Consider the following 20,103-nt stretch of genomic DNA (forward strand, 5'->3'; position numbering starts at 1 on the left):
AGAATGGATATACTGCATATTCTCCAAATATTTCTCAAAAAATTTATTTTGTTTTAGCCAAGTTTCTGAAAGGTATGAGTAACTGTGACTTTGGAATTGTTATACTTCTTGACAAGGACTTGAAATGTAGCTTTCTTTGCTGCTGGTTACACACACACAGGCCTCTGTTTTAACCATCAACTGAACTTGGCATTGGACAGATAGTGTTGAATTGAGCAAGCTAAAAAGAATTCACGAGAACCCACCCACTCCACCCAAAAGGAACCCCCTGTATTTGGAGGTTAGCTGCAGGAAGCATAGGATTCTTCTCAGAAAAAATTTACGTCTGCTGTCACACAGAGACCAGTGAGCAATCACCATACTGTGGTCCTACAGTGTGACACAGCTATAGAAGATCATCTGTGAGCCACTCACAGCTTTGTGTAGTGTCACATTTCTGGTAGACGTAGGCATGTAAGTCTGAGGGTTGCTATTAGAAACAATGAGTTTAGATCCAGAGATTTAATCTAATCCACTTTTGGAAGTACTCATATGGTGGGTAGTTACTTATTAAGGTAACTCCCAATTGTTAGATGAAGACTCTATCCTTGCAGATAAAGTTTAAACAGTGTTAATTTAAAATTTATTCAGGCATTTATGTGAAGGCTGAATAAGAACGGGCAGGGCCAGGTGTTGGCACTAGGAAGACATTGTAATAATAAAATGAAAGGTAACAAGGATCCAACCTGAACTGGGGTAAAAGAATGGAATGGGGAGAACAGATTCAAAGTATATTGTAGAGGTAGAAGTTAGACAAAAAAAGGAAGTTTCTATAGGGTGTAGAGAAAGCCAAAATGTCTCTGAGGCTTTAAGCAAAATTGCCTGGGAGAAAAATGCCTCGTCAATTTATAAGATATTTGCTATCCTACTCCAAGCTCGACTGAATATTAAATCATATGGTTCTCCCCCAAAAAAGAAGTATACTCCAAGCCACTGTCAAAGGCTGTAACAATCCTAACCATATAACTACACTTCCTTGTAAAATCTTGGCTTACAGAAATAATATTTATAGAGGTTTGTTTGAATCTTGGGGAAGTCTGCAAAAGAAACTAAACTGGGAAGAAAGAGTGTTAGACTTAAATTATGGATACGAAGTTTGAATCTCCATGGAGCCAGCCAAGGGTAGTGGGAGTAGATGGGGGACATCGAAGAGGCTGGTAGAAACACAGGCATGGAATTCGAGACGGAGGATAGAATGAGCACTACAGATTTGGAAGTCATTTATATGAGTTAAAACCAAGAGAGCAGATGACTTCCCTGGAAAGAGAATGAAAATAAAGCAAAGTGATCTAAGACCAGCACCCTGCAAAACAAGATAGAATGGATTTATACCTTTTTTTTTAAGCAGAGGAAAATTGACCAATGAATAAATATATACTGAAGAAGGTGCCTGTGGAACAGAGAGTAGTCATGCTAAGACCATCAGAAAGGTAAAGACATGAAATAAAAAACATAGAAGAGAGGGTTAACAATGTCAAAAAGAGGGGCACACTTTACAAACACAGGAGACTAGAAGAAAGGAAAATGAAGAAGCAGACATTTGAAGAAAAGAGAAAATATTTGTGGGAAACAGATCAATTATGGTATCCATTTCTCATAAAGGACAAGGCAGCCATTTTCTGAGCATAAATGGCAGGACACATGTTTGTAACTTGAGAAGATTGAAAAGTTTAAAACAACCAAAGGAGCATAAATATGAGTGAGGGTCCAGCTAGACTTATAAAGAACCAATATGTAGAGGACACAGAAACTTCCTTACTAGTTGGTTGTGACAATTACATGTAACAAATCAATCTGCATAAAGCACTTGGCACAGCATCTTGAATATAGTGTGTTTTGTGTATATATAATCATCTTTGCCTTCACTGTACCTTCCATATACACTCACTGCATGTGATGAATAAAATACATTTTGACCTATCCCATGTTTGTATTTACATTTTATCAAGGTGATTCAAGGTTGAGCTATATTTTTGTCAAGTAACATTAAAAATTGCCTGTTAGGTAAGGAAAGGATTAATAAAATACCATTCAAATTGTCTTTAATTAGCTGGTAGCTATTAGGAAGGGCATAGTATTCCCAATTAAACAATTTGAAGACGGTTTCAGACAAGAACTTGATGACTGTGATGGATAGGAGATAGAGAGAAGCAAGGACATTCTGCCAACCTGGAAGAAGCATCCCCCCTTTCTGTCTAAGGTGAGTGAGTGCTCCATCGTTAGCAAAGACAACTCTGGCTATGCTCTGTTCCTCTCACCTACTAGCCTTAGTAAGACACCAATCGTCAACCTCCCCTCACTGCCTGGTAAGCCCCAACGCAACTTCATTCGGTCCTTCCCAAAGTCACACTGCATGAGCTCAAATCCTATAATAAGCCCCTCCAAACTTCTTACATGCTCCATGGTTCACCTGATGTAACTTCTTTCTTTTCGTAAGCTAGTAAACCAAATTTTATTTGACTACAGTTGGTTTCTGGTCTTCTTTGACTAGTACACTTTAACCTTCTAGAACAAGTATCTTAAACACATTATTATTTTTCTTTTTACCAACACTATATACTTGCTGTGCTAAAATAACTGCTCCATTATGAATGAAATTCCCATTTCTTGAATCTTGAGTCCTATGCTTTCCCAGATTTGAGTCTCTTGGGTAGATGGTTGGACTCAGAGCAGGCACAGAGAGTAATTAAATTTATGCCTTACAGGGGCCTGCAATCCATTACTCTGAACCCAATATGATTTTTCTGCCAAATGAAATATCCATTGCATATAAATTAAAGGGCACCACTGGTTTAATTTTTTTTTCAAATTTTGTTTCTTTTTTAAGGACATTTGATGTGACATGATTACAGTTTTGATATGCAGTATCTGGGTCAGGTAGCTGAAGGCTTTTCAATCAATATTTTACCAAAACTAAATCATAGTTGATACACCAAAGTGCACAGTTCAGACAAGTGAAAATTTTATAAAATCTGGTGTGATAATAAATAATACATCATTTATGTTATATTCCACATCAAAATAAATAAAGTTAATGTTGGAAAAGAAGTAAGAACAAGCAATATCTTGGGTGGTGATGGACTTTGAAACAATATCATCATTTTGGTAGGAACAAATATTTTGTGATCTACATCTTGGGGAAACACATACATTATAAAATATAATATATTCATAATATTATATACTAGAGGCCTGGTGCACAAAATCTGTGCACTGGGGGGTGTGGCCCTCAGCCCAGCCTGTGCCCTTTGGCAGTCTGGGACCCCTTGGGGGTTGCCTACCTGCTGGCTTATGCCGATCCCCCAGACATCCCTCTCGCAATCCAGGATCCCTTGCTCCTTACTGTCCTTCTGCTCCCTCCTTACTGCTCAGCTCGCTGCTCCTTAGTGCTGCTGCAGAGGCGGGAAAGGTTCCCACCACCACCACTACACTCACCAGCTGTGAGCCGGGCTTCTGGCTGAATGGCACTCCCCCTGTGGGAGAGCACTGACCACCAGGGATCAGATCCTGCGTTGAGCATCTGCCCCCTGGAGTCAGTGCATATTATAGCAACCAGTCATTCTGGTCATTCCGCCTTAACAGTCGCTGAGGCTTTTATCATATAGATAATATAATATATAATGTAATTAATATATATATATATATATCATGGAAATTAGACAATACAACGTCATTAAAGTATATTATATATGGTCCCAATTTCAAATGTGTTAGATCAGTTCCATAAACCATAAGAGACTACAAGTTTCACATTAAGGAAACTGGGAAGATTTTCAGACTGTTCCAAGTGATGCATGAAAGAAGCAGAATATATTATTTGAAATGTGATTTCATTATGAAAACTGTGAAAAGCAACAGCCAAGTGGCTGTGGTTTATTGTCCGCCTTCTGGTAGGTGGACAATAAACTCACATACATGAAGAGTGACTTTAGATGACAAAATCACTCAAAGATGTATGCCACTTCTATAGAGAGATAAGCTTCTCTTAATTCTGCCTTAAATGCCCTAGTGTTGAGACATAATGAATGGAAGTGGGGAAAATTTTAGAGGCCATCACTGCTACCACCACCACAATATAATCATCACAGTCATCATCATCATCTTGATATTAATACACTCATCTTTTCCTTCTATATATATTCCCCACAATTATGTATATTCAAAGGCTATGCCACTAAAATTTTAGTAAATTATGTAAGTTCCAAAGCAACACATCAAAAATGTTGAAAAAGAAATTAAAGACACATGATAATCATTTAATGCATTCTCTTCTAGCTTCTTTCATGTGCATGCTTTAGAACTCAGAATCACAATGATTGTTTAATTTTGTCACTTTTTCCACTTCACATTTATAAATATTACTTTTCATGTTGTTAATAAAAGCTTTAATATTTATGTTAATTCACCTAAAATAGTATAATTGTTTAGCCAATAGAGAAGACATGTAATGAATTCCCTTAATAGCTCTCCTATTTTTAGATATTGGGTTAGGAAACTCTATTTTAAATCACTGCTTTGGTTCAGTCAATCTATCATGGCAAACATAAGGTTAACGATACTTCAAAAGTTCTAACATACTTCTCTGAATGCAGGGAAAGAGAGAAAAGGAAGCCCCAAGTATTTACTATCTATGATGAGTCGAGCACTTACTAGGTATTTTACATATGTCACCTCAATTAATCCTATTAGTACGCAGATGGAGCTGCTAATGCATTATTATCTATACCTAAGAAAAGGAAAGGCAGGCTTCAAAAATTTTAGGTGGCTGTCACTGTTAAATAATTATTAAATAATGGGACAAGGAATCATGAATATCCTTTAGACTCTAAAAGCCGTTTCCAATTATTACACCATACTTATGCCTATTCAGAGTTGCATGTGTGGATGAATAAAAAGTCCCTGCCTGCACATTTTTAGATTAGATGAACACATAATCACAATCATCTCTCATTTTATCTTTCCACTGAGTCCTTAGAGCACACAAACTTCCCTAAGCCCATTAGCATGCATGCATGCATGTATGTATGTATGTATGTATTTATTTATTTATTTATTTATCATAGGAATTAGAGCTTTTGTTCTCCCAAAATGAATTTGTGCAGGGTTTCCAAAACTCAGCACTACTTTAAAAAGCACACACACACACACAAACACCAGCGCATCAATGAGAGCAATAGAGAGCTCATGCCACCAGGAACATTTGCAATGCACTATGCCTGACTCCACCTGTCCTGATAACCAAGGCCAAAAGGAAATGAATTGAGTTCTATATTTTACATTGTCAGATCAAAAGAAGTATATCCGTTCATCTGGGGAGATTCTTGCCTAGGCACTGAACTCAAGGAGCAATTCATCATTTGCTTCTTTATGTGAGGGAACATAGAGTAAAATAATGGACAATTACTTCCACTCTGGGAGCTTAAAAAATCTAGTAGCGTTATTTAAGTGTTTGTGTCATATGCTACCTGCCTAAGACACAAGAGGTTAAAAGTTTAAATTTTAACTCCGAGAAAGCACTTCTAGAGGGACATGCAATCTTACGGTTCAGGTATTTTGTTGTCTGATAAACCAATTTGACACAGAGTCTAGAGAAATGTTAGCCTGTCTGTCAGGCAGCATCTCTCCAGGATCAGATGTCTCTAGCATGCCTTTGCCAAGTGCTGAACTGTAGTCCATTCATGACTGGATTCTCTGATGGGAACCTCAAGTGCCCACTTTGTGCTGTTGATTAAAAAGGGAACCCTGTGCAGTCAGTCCCACATATGCTGATTCCTGTCATACAATTAGCTTCCATTAAAACCAACTGTTATCTTGAAAAGGCTCTTCCCCTCTGTTGCATTATGGGGACACTGCCTTTTAGATGACTGAGGTACAAAGTGACTCTGGGAGCTGTTGCTGTGTCGCTAAGCCCATGGCTGCCACTCACTGAGGGACTCTAGGGCAGATTCATTGGGATGCTGCTTTCCCTTCGATGTGTGTGTTGCATCACCAAGTGGAATTTCGCTCTGACTTTGCACAGAAGGGCAGTCATATCTCCAGCCACCCCATGCCTGTCCTATGCAGTATTTGGTCTTTAGACAAAACCAGAAAAGTTCCTTTTCACCTTCTTAGTGCAGAGCAAAAAAAAAACAAAACAAAACAAAAAAACATTAGTCAGAAGCAGTTGCCCAGGGGATAACTGATCCATCAAGAATAACTTCCCTATAACCAACCACCACAACAAAAATACCAGCCCGTGTAGGGTGATAAAGATGTAAAATATCTTTTACTACAATCTGTTGAGAGGATGAATCTCTTGCATTTTCTCTAAATTTCTAAAAGTAAAGAATTCTAAAGGGTTGTAAGGAAATGTTCAACAGGATATATATTTTGTTTTCTAGGTTGATAATCCTCTGTTGCTGGATACATACAAATAAATCCCAGAAGACCAGTATATGAGCATGTAAAAAGTATAAGTAGACTTGAAGTGTTTTAATACTTCAGTACTACAATCACTCATGCTGTACAAACTAAAATACTAAGAAATGTCTCAGTCTTCATCCCAATCTCTTCCACCTCTGTTTTCTGATATTTCATCGGCTTTTCAGTAAATGTTTAAAAACCACAAAAATGGTTAACTATAAAGGAAAAGTACCTTGGTAAGATGGTGGCGTAGGTTAACACCAGTATTCGCCCCGCCCCCGCCCCCCCCCAACCACATCAAAATTACAACTAAAATACAGAACAACCATCATTCAGAACCATCTGAAATCTGGCTGAATAGAAGTCCCACAACTAGAGAAGTGAAGAAGAAAGCACTTTGAGACTGGTGGGAAGGGCAGAGGTGAGGAACGGGCTGGACCGGCACCAATGTGTGCAGTTTTTTAAAAAATATCTCAGCTGCAAAGGCCGCCCAGGAGGAGCAAGGGGTCCCAGCTCCATACCAGACCCCCAGCCTAGGATTCCAGAGCCGGGAAGAGAAGTCCCCATAACTTCAGGCTGTAAAAACCAGTGGCGGTTGGGGTTGAGTGACATGGAAGCTGCTGGAGACCCAGTTGTAAAGGGCCAGCACAAGAACTTACTTGGATTCCATCTCCATTGCTGGGCTGCTTTTGGGGAATCCAGGGACGTACAGAAGGAACTGGACTGTCTGGCATAGGGGCAGGAACTCAGGGGGCGGCTTTCTCCCAGACAGGGGTGCTCACAGGGATCACTGTTCCTGTGCTGAGACCTTCCCTGTTGCAGAGCTGACAGGCAGCCATATCTGAGTCTCCATGAGCCTGGCTCACACTGCTGGCTCTATCCTGATGATTCCCTAAGACCTCCACCCCATCCAATTGGCAGCCCTACTCAAGCTGTTTGCAGCAGCTTTTCCATATGAATGGCCTGGCCTGGCTCAGGCTTCATACTTTACACAAACCTCTCAAAAAAGCAGCAGCTGGTGTCACATACCCCAAACCTATCAATAAAAGGCCCAAGGCCAGGCACCAGCACCAACCTGCCTTGCTTCACAGGTGGGCCTTGCCTGGGCACTTACGAGCCCAATACAAGTAGCAGCTGCAGACATCTTTGTAGCTACCGTCGGGTGGCCCCAGGCAGTGGCTGACTTTGCACCTCCCTGAAGGTCCCAGATCCAGTGCACCCGGTGGACAGATTCAGACCATACCAGATTATAATTCTACACATCCACAAGTGACACACTCAAGGGGCAGACTCAGTGAGCACCACTGAAGCAAGTCCTGCTCCATAGGGGTGTCTCCTACATAACTGCTTTCCCACTATAGTCGTAGCTGGTCCTCACAGCCAATTGGCCTGGAGGTCAGTTCCTCTCAGTGACTGCCAACAGCAATCAAGACTCAACTACTGTACACACAGCCCACACAAGGGCACACCTAGAATGCCCAGCTCAGGTGACTGGGGATGCTGAGCCACTGGGCCCTACAGGACACCTAATACACAAGACCACTCTACTAATTCCAGGACACATAGCAGCTCTATCTAATACATAGAAACAAACACAGGGAAGCAGCCAAAATGTGGAGATAAACATTTCACAAATAAAGAAATGGAAGCAAACTACTGGATACAGAGTTCAAGGGACTTAGTGAGACTTTCAAGGATCTTAGTGAGAATTTCAAAGACATGAAAAAGGACAAGTCAGAAATTAAGCATATACTAACTGAAATAAAGAATAATTTACAGTGATTCAACAATAGAGTAGAGGATTCCGAGAATCAAATAAACAATTTGGAATATGAGGAAGCAAAAATACTCAATCAGAAGAGCAAAAAGAAAAATTAATAAAAAAATATGAAGATAGTGTAAGGAGCCTCTTGGACAACTTCAAGTATACTAACATTTGCATTGTGGCAGTTCCAGCCAGAAGCAAAAGAGAGACAGCAAGATATTGAAAACGTATTTGAAGAAATAATGACAGAAAACTTCTACCTGATGAAAGAAATTGACCTACAAGTCCAGGAAGCACAGAGAGTCCCAAAGAGACCCAAGATATAGTATAATTAAAATGCCAAGAGTTAACGACAATGAGAGAATCTTAAAAGCAGCAAGAGAAAAGCAGTTAGTTACCTACAAGGGAGCACCTATATGACTGTCAGCTGAATTCTCAACAGAAACTTTGCAGGACAGAAGGAAGTAGCAAGAAATATTGAAAGTGATGAATAGCAAGGACCTACAACCAAGATTACTCTATCCAGCAAAGTTATCATTTAGAATTGAGGGTCAGATAAAGAGCTTCATAGACAAGAAAAAGCTAAAGAAATTCATCACCACCAAACCAGTATTACATGAAATGTTGAAGGGTATTCTTTAAAAAGAGGAAGAAGAAAAAGATAAAAATATGAATAATAAAATGGCAATAAATACATATGTATCAACAATTGAATCTAAAAATCAAAATCTAATGAACAAAATAAACTGGTGATTAAAATAGAATCAGAGGCATGGAAACATGAAAAAGACCAATGAATCTCATAAGGTAGGGGGGAGGCGGGGTGGGGAGAAATTAACCAAAGATCTTATATGCATACTAGAGGCCCAATGCATGAAATTCATGCAAGAGTAGGCCTTCCTTCCCCTGGCTGCCGGCACCGGCTTCCCTCAGGCCACCAGCAGGCACCTGGGACCCTGGCTTCCCTCACAGCTCTGGCTTCATCTGGAAGGTCATCCACGAGGAAGTCCAGAAGTCTGTTTGGTCTAATTAGCATATTATGCTTTTATTATTATAGATATGTATTACCTATTGACACAGACAATAGGGTGGTGAAGGCCTAGGGTGGGGAGGGAACTGGGTGGAGATAGGAAATGAGGGGAATAAGAGGGACATCTGCAATACTCTCAACAATAAAGATTTAAAGATAAATGAATAAAATTTTAAAAAAAGAACAAAAAAGAATGTTGGTAATAGTATTGATTTGGAATATTTATGAAAATAAATTGATTAGAAATAAGAGTGAGCAAACTATAGCCCACATGCCAAATTCAACTTGCTGTCAATTTTAATAAGTAAAGCTTTACTGGGACATAGCCATGCTCATTTATTTATACATGGTCTGTGGTGGCTTTTGCCCTAAAAGGCTGAGTTGAGTAGTCATGACATAGACCGTATGGCCAGCAAAACCTGAAATATTTTCTATCTGGACCTTTACAGAAATAAAATTACCTGATTAGAAAATAGGCATATGATTTTGTATCCTCCTAGCCCAACTCCCCATCACCACCCCTCATAAAAATGGACTAAATAACAGTGATGTTTACATACCAGAACAGTCTATTTGCTTAACCCCTCTTTGGTTACCAGTTACTTGAATAGAGCAATGAAAATTGTGGTCTCTCAGACTTCATTTTGGTAACGGAGGGATCGATATAAATGTACCAGCAGGAACACAATAACAGCATGCACAAGTCTGTTTGTCAAATATTTGTATAAATATCATGTACAAAGTCCCATTCTGTGTTTTATGACAGTTCTTTATAACCCTATCCTCTGTTAGATCCCATGCTCTTTGTAGGCAAGGAATGCATCTGTGATCTATAGCCTTGGTTCCTTGTAGCACTACAGGAGCTCAGAAAATATTAGTTGAATGAATACATAGTAAGTAGAACAAAGTCTCCCTTATTAGAACTTATTGGAAAGAAAAAAATCAATTAATTAGCACACTTAAACAAATGCAGTTTTGTAATCAAAGTAGATGCACAGTATTTGAGCAAAGAAATGAAACCAATTTTCATGCATGGCTTGTGGGAACACATAACTCTGTGTCAGGTCTTTTACAGTAAATACAATTTAATGGCTAATTGTTGCTAATTGGAGGTACTAATGGTCCTAATGTTTAATTAAGAGATGGAAATCGTTTGTAATTAGCACATGGTATCCATGAAAACAGATGTTGTTTAGAGCTGAAAAAATAGTTTTGTTCTTTGAAGTATTTTAAACACCTCCGCCCATCCCAATTATGAGAGAGTTTTATAAAGTAGTTCTCACCCGAGAAGAGGCAGTATAAAGATAGGCTTCAACCAAATCTTTGGTAGAGCATCGCCAATTCCACATTAATGAGGCTTTCCCATGCAAAGTGATACTATGGACTAGCAAATGCAATATGGAAAAACTGCCTACTATTTTAACAGTGAATTTTGCCCTAATTTGGGCAAATAGCTCTATAAAGGACTTCATTTGCAGAGCATAATTTCCTGACTATGACACTGAAGGACTTCATATTCAACCACACTGAATGAATCGGCATCATTACTTAAGTATACTTTTTCTGTGAATCTTGTCATGAAGTTGTATTAATAACATTGAATATCTTCAACCTATTTTAGCTGGTGTGCAGAAAGGATACGCCAGAGAATAAATATATGTTCCAGATGTTCTGTGGATTCTTCTCATGCATTTTGGGGGCACTTTTCTCATTTTTTGTCTTTTCCAAAAACAGATTCAAATTTTAAACACTAAGGTTTTTAGAAAAGGTGAATAAATTTTGGTTCCACTTTGGTTCTCTGTCAATAGTTTTTGCTTGATTTCAGGATGACACCCTTCAAGGGAATTAAGCTTAAAGCAACTGAGATAAAATTTTGACAACATATTATTTTTAGTTTTCATATGTGCCATATCAAATCCAACTATGAAGAGAAAAAAAATGATGACTTCAAGATTTTTTTAAAAAAATTTGCTTAAAATAGAAAGATCCTTTAAAGAGTTGTAACTGTTGTGGAAAAGAAAAACCAAAAAGAGAACAGACTCTTGATTTTGGATGGAAAATGTAGGTAGTTCCAACCTCTGTCCTGTGTTCTTTAAATGAGCTGGATAAGGTGTAGCAGGGACTTTGACAAGGAGAGGTAACTCCAGTGAAATAAATCAAAGACTCCCATTTACCAAACTTTAGCCACTTTCTCTTGGACATCCCCACTATGGCCTTTGCTCTATCCTTTCTGAATTATTTTTTTAAATGTATTTACTGTTTAACTATTTTTCTTAGACTTTTCCTAAGCAAAGTATTCCTTAAGCCATGCTTTTGGTGAACTTATTCTGTTATTCAAATTTACATAAAAGTAACTATATAGCTGCTGAAATAAAAATAAAAAGTTTGGATTCCTGTACTCATAAATTAACTTTAAGGTATCAAAGTGACACTGAAAAACACTGATCTGAAACACTTTTCTGCCTTTAAATCTATATTCCAAGTATTCTGGAAAGAACTTTGTAATTAAAAATTCTTCATAGGTTTTGTAACATCTTTTGGAAGTATGGTGTTAGTGATCCCATATATTTGGGATATTCTCCCTGATAATTAGCCCATATCTTATTAATGTCAAAAACCAAATAAAATAAGACCATTCCAGACATAGAAACACCCCATTTAAATAGCAGCTTAATTTCTTTAATCTTTGTCACCTTCACCTCCAGTCCACTTTGGCCACCTGTTCCCATGACCTTGACTTTGCCAAGAAATAGTTTATTATCCAAAATCTTTAATCCTAGTATTTACTCTAGACCACTTCATACATTTCATTGATACCTCTTCTCTTTCTTTCCACTTTCTCCCTGTCTCCCATTGCCTATGGCCCTCTTTTCTCATTCTGCTCATCCTATGAAGTATATTGATTGAATTTGTCACTCAATCACTCTTTTGATAATACTGTCACCACACATGGCCCTTTTTCTCACTCTACCCAGTACAACCTTAGCTGAGGATTAATCCACCTGAATGCCTTTCTGGCTACTGATCACTACTGTGGAAAATTAAACCTCTTCACAGATTGGTATCACAAAAATTTGTAATCTGTAGCTTCAAATGGACCCCTAGTGCTGCCTTTCAAACTTTCTATGTATTGCTAGTTGGCTTTCTTACTCCATAGTTTCCCAAAATTCTTTTCTCCATGACATCTCCTGTTCATTCTCAGATGTCACTTAATGTCTCATAAAAACAAATAGTATTTATCATGTAGGAAATTCTTTGATTTCCTATTCCTACATTCACAAACTTGCATGCACATATTTCATCCCCTCCTTTTGTTCTCGCACATTCCTAGAAGTATCTGGCTTCCTCAGTGACCTTGCTCAATGAGTCATCCCTCCATGAATTACATCTTCATATTTTAGAACTCTTTCCTGGCTTCTTCCTATTATGACCAATTATTCCCCATCTTAAAAAGTAGTAAATCAATCAGTTCCATTGTCCATTTGTTTATTCCTACTCTTCTTGAAAGCCAGATTTGTTGCATTTCTGGCATTTGTTACACCCACTTCCTTACATGCACTGTCTCCATTCTTCCCCTTAAAACTGCACCATCAGATTGACTAGTGATCTCTCTGCAACTAAATCCAACGGCTTCTTTTCAGGACTCATCTTACTAAATAGGCTTCTTTTGAAATACTTTCTCTCTTTGGCTTCTTTTGGAAACATTAGATTCTTGGTTTTCCTGCTATGCCTATAGTTGTCTTTTCCAATCTTTATTTTAGGCTCCTTGTTCTTAAATTTCTTTTTTTGGGGGGGTGGGGTGGCCATTTTTTTTCAAGGATCTGCCTACTTGCCTTTGTTCGAAGCACATTCCCTGGGTGACATGTCTTAATTCCAAGATGATCACTCCAAAATCCACCTGTAGCTAAGAGCTATCTTCTGACCTCCAGACACACACATCCAAATACTTATCATCTCCATTTGGATGCCTCATAGATACTTCGAACTCAGCATGTACAATACTGAACTTGGCCATTACCCTCTGTTTTATTAATTAATGTATTAATTAATGTGTTAATTAATTTAAGGGGGTCTTGGAGACATGTTCAGGAGGTTAGCTTAGGATGAGATGCCACTGCCCACTGCTTCCCTGGTTGCAAGTCTCGTGGGGTCCCTTAGAATTTAGGGATACCTGCCTATGGGGGATGGAGAGGGGTAAGGGAATGGCACAGGCATGCTCCCCTGTGGGACAGCATGCCTTTCCTCTGGATTAGATCCTTGAAAATGACATATCAGGCCATTGAATTGACAGGAACTTAACTCTTCTCCTTCTATCTTGATATCCATTTAGTTACTAAGTCTTACATATTGTACTTCCTTAATATGTCACAAATTTTTCAACTCTCTATTATCATTTCCACAACTTGAGCACATGCCAACTTGATTTCATGCTTGGACTCCTGAGTTCTGGACCCCCCCTTTTCTAGTTCTGTATGTCTCCATTGCATTCTCTGCCCTATATTTGGAGTGGTCATGTCACCCTCCAACTTAAAAACTTTTAGTGTTCATCTATTGCCACCTGGATAAAGTTCAAGTTACCATTTCTGATGATATGGCTCCAGTTTATTTCTACAGACTCATTTTCTCTTCTCTACTCCCCATCTCTCATTATGTATCCCTGTCCTGTTGAACCATCTGTAGTTCCCTGAATTTGTCATACTCTGTACCCAAGAGTCCTTTCTGTGCTACCTACTTGGTCTGAAACATTTCCACTCCAACTTATTTTTTTTTAAAATATATTTTATTGATTTTTTACAGAGAGGAAGGGAGAGGGATAGAGAGTTAGAAATATCGATGAGAGAGAAACATCAATCAGCTGCCTCCTGCACATCTCCTACTGGGGATGTGTCCACAACCCAGGTACATGCCCTTGACCGGAATCGAACCTGGGACCTTTCAGTCCTCAGGCCGATGCTCTACCCACCGAGCCAAACCGGTTTCGGCTCCAACTTATTTTTTACTTGGTTAATTTCCAAATAACCTTATGTCTCTGTTTAGATGTTTCTTACACTTTCACTAACTTCTTCTACTGTATGCTAGCTGTTTCTTCTTTGTGCCACCATAGCATCTTGTAACAAGAATAGGTACAGCTGTTACTAATAACATTTGAGCACTTATTTTATGTTAGGATCTTTTTAAATCAGGCTATATATCTTAACTTACCTAATTCTCATAATAGCCGTATTAAGTAATTATTATTAATTCCTCAAATAAGCTATCTGAGGTATATAGAAATTAGGTAATTTTCCAAGGTTCCAAGACTAGTAAGTTACACAAGTAGTTTCTGAACTCAAGAATTTTACAAAAGTGAATATCATATACTTGTTCATATGGAAGCTCTGAAGACATTGTGTTTTAATTACCACTTGTAACTAACTTCCTAATTGGATCCTAGGTTCTTAGAGGGAAGTTGCAACCCTAACACCCAATACAATAATGGCCACTCCCAATAAATATTATTTGAATTAAAAAAAAGATGATATGTGACTCAGAGAGGAAAAAGTCCTACAATCAGATTTGCCCTGACCTAGCCTCAGTGTCCACCATTGTGACATTCTGCTCTGAGAAAAACAAATGACTTGCTGTCATCTAGTCACCCCACACTGTTTCCTGTCTCCAAGAGTTTACATATCTTATCTCATTTCCCTCCTGAATCTTTCCCACTCTTGTCTAACCCGTCAGCTCCTATTTGTTCTTCCAAATCCCGCTCAGAATTTTATTCCTGAGGGTTTCTGATCTTCTTTTCAGGGTCTAGATTTTAGTTCCTCCATATTTTATACACTTAAACATCACAAACAACAAAAACAACATTATTAGAGCATGATTTTTTTTAACCAGGGGTCTATTTTATATTCACTGTCTATCCCTAGTACTTGAGTAAAGCACCTAAGACTCAGAAGGTATTCAATAAATATTTGATATATTGGTTATGTCTGTAGATTACAAAGTAGATAGTTTCAACTCTGATACATTATGATAATCTAGTGGGTTCCTATACTGACAAAGAATTGATTACTACTTGGGTTGTCAAATATTGATATACTAGGAGATATGGGAAGGAAATATTACAACACCTTTGCCTGCTTCACTTTCCTGATTTTCCCAAGGGTTGGGCAAAGGATATTCCATTTTTCAAAAGTCACTCAAGTTGTGCCCACCAGACAATTTATGAACATTTTTAAAAGGTAAGTTTATTTTCCTTTACAGGTAGACCAAAGAGGCCAAAGAACTCTGTGCAAATTTATCAGATGTCAAACCACCAATTAAAGCTTATCAGGGAAAAACAACTACAAAGTCCTGTAAATTGTTCTTGTTCCTGTCACTTCTATATTAGTGCCTTTTTTTGTATTCCACTGATGGGATCATAGCACTTAAAAAAAAAAATTAATGGTAGCAATACCAGGGCTTTCTAACTGTTCTATGTGATTACTGTTTCTTGTTGCTTAAGCACACACAAAAATGCCAGATTACATTTCTTAAGGCTCTACTTTAATTGAGTCATTTCTCAGCTCATGAAGTCTCAGTGGCAGCTGTCCATGGAATTAGGTGAGAACTCCAAGCCAGATGTTCTGCTTCAATTCATATGCATTGATCCTGACTCATGGCTGATACCTAGTAAGTGCTTTTGATGTTTTCATTGCTTTTGTGTGTCTCTGTGTGTGTGTGTGTGTTCTTAAAAGTGAAATCAGGAAACCTAGTAGAAGGAAAGTTTCAGTTTCTGTCTTTCCTCATTATTAATATTGCTGAATTTTCAAGAATAGGTGCCTCTTGTTAAACAAAGATGCCATATATTAAACCAAGTAAAGCTATATTAAACAAACTATGTCAAATGAAACACATTATGATAGGATAGGATACACACTTTGGGGGAAGATAAGTGATGTTTTAATTAATGACAATTTATAGAGCTCTTCAAAAAGAGCGAAGTGGACCTGGCTGGTGTGGCTCAGTGATTAGAGTGTCAGTCTGTGCACCATTGATTCCTGGCCCAGGGCACATACCTGGGTTGCAGGTTCAATACCCGCCCCTCTCTCCCCCATCAGTCTGGGCGAGTGTGGGAGGCAACCAATCGATGTGTATCTCTCACATCAATGCTTTTCTCTGTCAAAGATCAATGGAAAAAATATCCTCACTCCTTGGGTGAGGATTAAAAAAAAAAAAGTGATTTCACAACTGAAAGCTAACTCATTGTTTCTCAACTGAACTTGTAAGATGAATTTTCAGCCATGAGCACCATTAAACAAGTCCATCAGACATGAGGAAAGGATTGCCCTTGAGATGCTAGGTCAGGCAAACCCAGGGGCCACTAGCATGCTGTTCTCTATTAAAAACCACCACTCAGTGGCCAGGCTCTTCCCACTGATGGGCTCTCCTGGCCTTCATCTCTTGCTTTAGATTGTATGTCCTCATCATCTAACACATGAAAGGATCAAAGAGTTCAGAGCTCTTTAGGCTGCCAGTATTTTATTTAGTTAAAAACAAATCAACAAAAGCAAAAAATTATGCCCATTATCCTCTTTGCAAGAAACCAAAATTCAAAGTTAAGAAAGCACAAGATCTGTACAACCAAAATAAAACTCCACCCTTTCACTTACCCATCCCCTACTAGAAACTGCACCACCAAAGTATATGAACCAACTTAAATATTGCTAATAACAATCCTCAAGATGCTAATGTACTCTCAGATCAATCTCTGCCACTTTGCTGTACAAGTGGAACATTGGCAGCTTCTCTTTCAATATCCAAAATACCATTTTTGGAACAAATCTGAAGTTTTGATTCATTCAACAAACAATTATATTGAGCACCTACTATGGGTGAGACACTACGCTGGGTGTTGAGCAAGCAAAATGGGATGATTTTCTGATTTCAGAAGAATTCTGGTCTCCAAAGCAGTGCTTCTCAAACTACATTTTATTAATTTGTGCCCTCCTTTGATAAACATAAATGTCCTCTCCCACTTCTCAGAAATTCTGATGAACCCTCCCACACTGAGACCCTCTGATACACAGAACATAGTCTCCACGTTCTGTGTATCCTTCACAGACCAAATGTCTTTGAGCTTTTACTTTTTATTACAAAAGCAACATATTTATTTTTCATACACAAAATTGGACTGAACTATTAAATTAAAAAATGGTTTTTGAACCATTTTTGAACCATGCTCTGCCCACTCCCTTTGCCCCACTCTACCCCCCACCCCGGAACTGAAATTTACATTCCTTGTACCCAGCCCCATTGAGAATCACTGCTTTAAAGAGTTTTGGAGAAAACCAGGCAACTTCCATCTCTCCCCACCAATCAAGTCTGAAAGGAATTAGAATTTTCCTACCTGACACAACAGCTGGTGGAGTATCATAATCCTGTCTTGGGACTGAATCTTTGAATGAAAAGAGCATGAGAAAGAATGCAATGAAGTACAAAAGAAAATAAAACAGAATCTTAGCTCTACATCTTGGAAGTGCCCACTCACTGTATGTCATGAGGTTGCCTAACCCCCCTACCTCCAAGTTCTTCAGGCACTATGACCCTTACCCAGTTTACAGTAGTTACAATGGTCACCATAACCACCACACTGTACATGGTGTTAGGCTCCACCTGCTAGGACAGTACACTCCGTCCTAGAACATTGTCATCTTCCTCAGTCTGTCATTACTTTGGTCACTTCTATGGGGTATCGATATGAAATCTGTACCCTCTCTGACCCAAAAGTTCTACAAGGCAGCCCATCTAGAAGGGGCCCAGAGCGCAATATGAAACAAAGTCCTGGAGAAAAAATAAAGAATGGAAAATTTAAGAGATCAATAAAAAATGTGCACATTTCCATACTCCATGGGGGCTGATGCATTTTGATCACTCAGCTCTGACTCTGATCCCAATGGTTGTCAGTCAAGACCAAGGAGCTTTGCCTGCTGGAGAAGTGAGAGCAGAGACAAGCAGAACAATCTACTCAGCAATGATTGCTGTCTTTTTCCTAAGTGTTGTAACATTGGAGGTAGCAAATATTAGGGAAAGACTAATTAAACCATATGGCATCCATTTCAAAATTTGGGGTTATATGGGACCAAATAGATCTTCTTTTTTTTTTTAATGAGAAAGAGGCTTTGGTTTAGTAAATTTCTTTAGCCAGAGATCTAAAAAAGGAAAGCTGGATCTGGCCTATGGCTCAAGGCCCCTCCACCTCCCTACCCCCCTTTAAAAATGGAAAGTTCTAATCTAGCCCCAATTCCCCTTGGAGGGGTAAACTGTGTGAAAAGACCAAATATCGATCACATTCAAATAAACTGCCCAAACACGGTTACATAGATGGCTGTGATACGCTTATTCCATTTATATGATCATTATTTCTTAAAAAAACTAAAATCTCAAACTTCCTTTTTCCATCGACTTAAAAACTTCATTTGGACTCTCAGACATTTCTCCATTTAATCTCCTTGCCACAAAAGGACAATGTTAATCACTTTCTCATGAGAAGACAGATAAAAATATTTGGTCAAAGATTCAAAAGCAAATAAACCTTAGGCATGAGTCATTTTGCTTCTCAAAACAGGTATGTGAACTAGTAAAGTGATTACCATCACCAAAGCTAGAATAAGTAGAATCATTTTTATAGGGTCTCCAAATACGTTCTTAAATAGTGGTAGTAATGCCTAGCTCCTTTTTAAAAACTGCAATCACACATTACTACAAACAAACAAACAAACAAACAAACAAAAAGTTAATTTTAAGATCATGCCACTAGTCATTTTTCCACAAATACATTTGTATTAAAAATAAATAATAAAAGTAAATCATGCTTATTGTTGTATACCTGGAGAATGTATAGAAATATGATTAAAATAGGAATGATCCCTAATCCCATCACCCAGAAATAACCACATTTGTTTTGTATTTCTATAGCCTTATTTCATAAATATTTTTTCATGTTTGATACATGTGCAAATTTACATCCTGCTCATAATGACAGCTCATCCTTTTCCTACTTGGTTTAATTTTTTATAACTCCATGTAGTATTACATTCTGATTTGTGAATGGCTTATGGTTCAATAATTCTTCTTCATTAGACATTATAACGAACACTAGCTTGAACACTTTTGAGGTATAAAGGCTTTACTGTTACTTTAGAATATTTCCATAAAATAGCTTCTAAAACTAAAATTTATTGGTCAGTCAGCAGAGCTGTTTTAAAATGTCTTGACTGTCCACCTTGCTATCCAACTGAGACTTTTACAAATTAGATCCCTGTCATCACATAATGAGAATGTTTATTCCTCACACCTTCATCAGCAATGCATACTATTTTTATAACTTTCTTTAATGGGTTATGTGTGTATGTCTCTGTGTATTTGATTAAATTACTATTTATTTCATTATTATTTTTCATGTTTTTTGGCATTCTGTTTCCTCTTTTACCAACTATATATTCACATTGTTTTTATCTATTGGGCTCTTGTACTTTGTTGCTAATTTATTTGAAGTCAGAATAAATTTTTAAGCAGCAAAAACTTAATATTTGCAATTAAACTCTCATAATACTAGACTTTCACTTAATGCCTATTCACTTTTTGTTTAAAGACTACCTTCAAAGTTTATTTATCTTAGAATAAGACTAAACAAATTTAAAAAGCTATTCCCTTTTGTCTATATTTTCAGTCTTGTATTTGACCATTTTTAATTAATTGACACCTTTTCTTCAAAAACCATTTAAGGAGATATACTCATTGCCATTTGTGAATTTATGATATTATTTTCTAGTCATGAGCCCATTTAACACTATGTGCTCACTGTTCTTTATTACTCTTAGCCCTAATACTGATATGTAATAAT

The 20,103-nt window shown here is 37.9% G+C and overlaps 1 protein-coding gene across 12 annotated transcripts in view; it reads right to left on the reverse strand.

The window, feature by feature from the left end:
• Positions 1-20,103, reverse strand: part of RBMS3 (RNA binding motif single stranded interacting protein 3) — a 1,176,852-nt gene that overhangs the window by 51,513 nt on the left and 1,105,236 nt on the right. For 8 of the 12 annotated variants that reach the window (XM_070433276.1, XM_070433277.1, XM_070433275.1 and 5 more), the window contains one exon: positions 17,608-17,655. The exons of the other annotated variants lie outside the window; for them this stretch is intronic. In XM_070433276.1, the coding sequence (XP_070289377.1) occupies positions 17,608-17,655 (48 nt within the window). The remainder of the gene's footprint in view (positions 1-17,607; positions 17,656-20,103) is intronic. 12 annotated transcript variants of the gene reach the window in all.

The sequence above is a fragment of the Myotis yumanensis genome, unplaced genomic scaffold (assembly GCF_028538775.1).
Source record: "Myotis yumanensis isolate MYYU_CA2020_CCGP unplaced genomic scaffold, mMyoYum1.0.hap1 SCAF_14, whole genome shotgun sequence".
Taxonomy (NCBI): Eukaryota; Metazoa; Chordata; class Mammalia; order Chiroptera; family Vespertilionidae; genus Myotis; species Myotis yumanensis.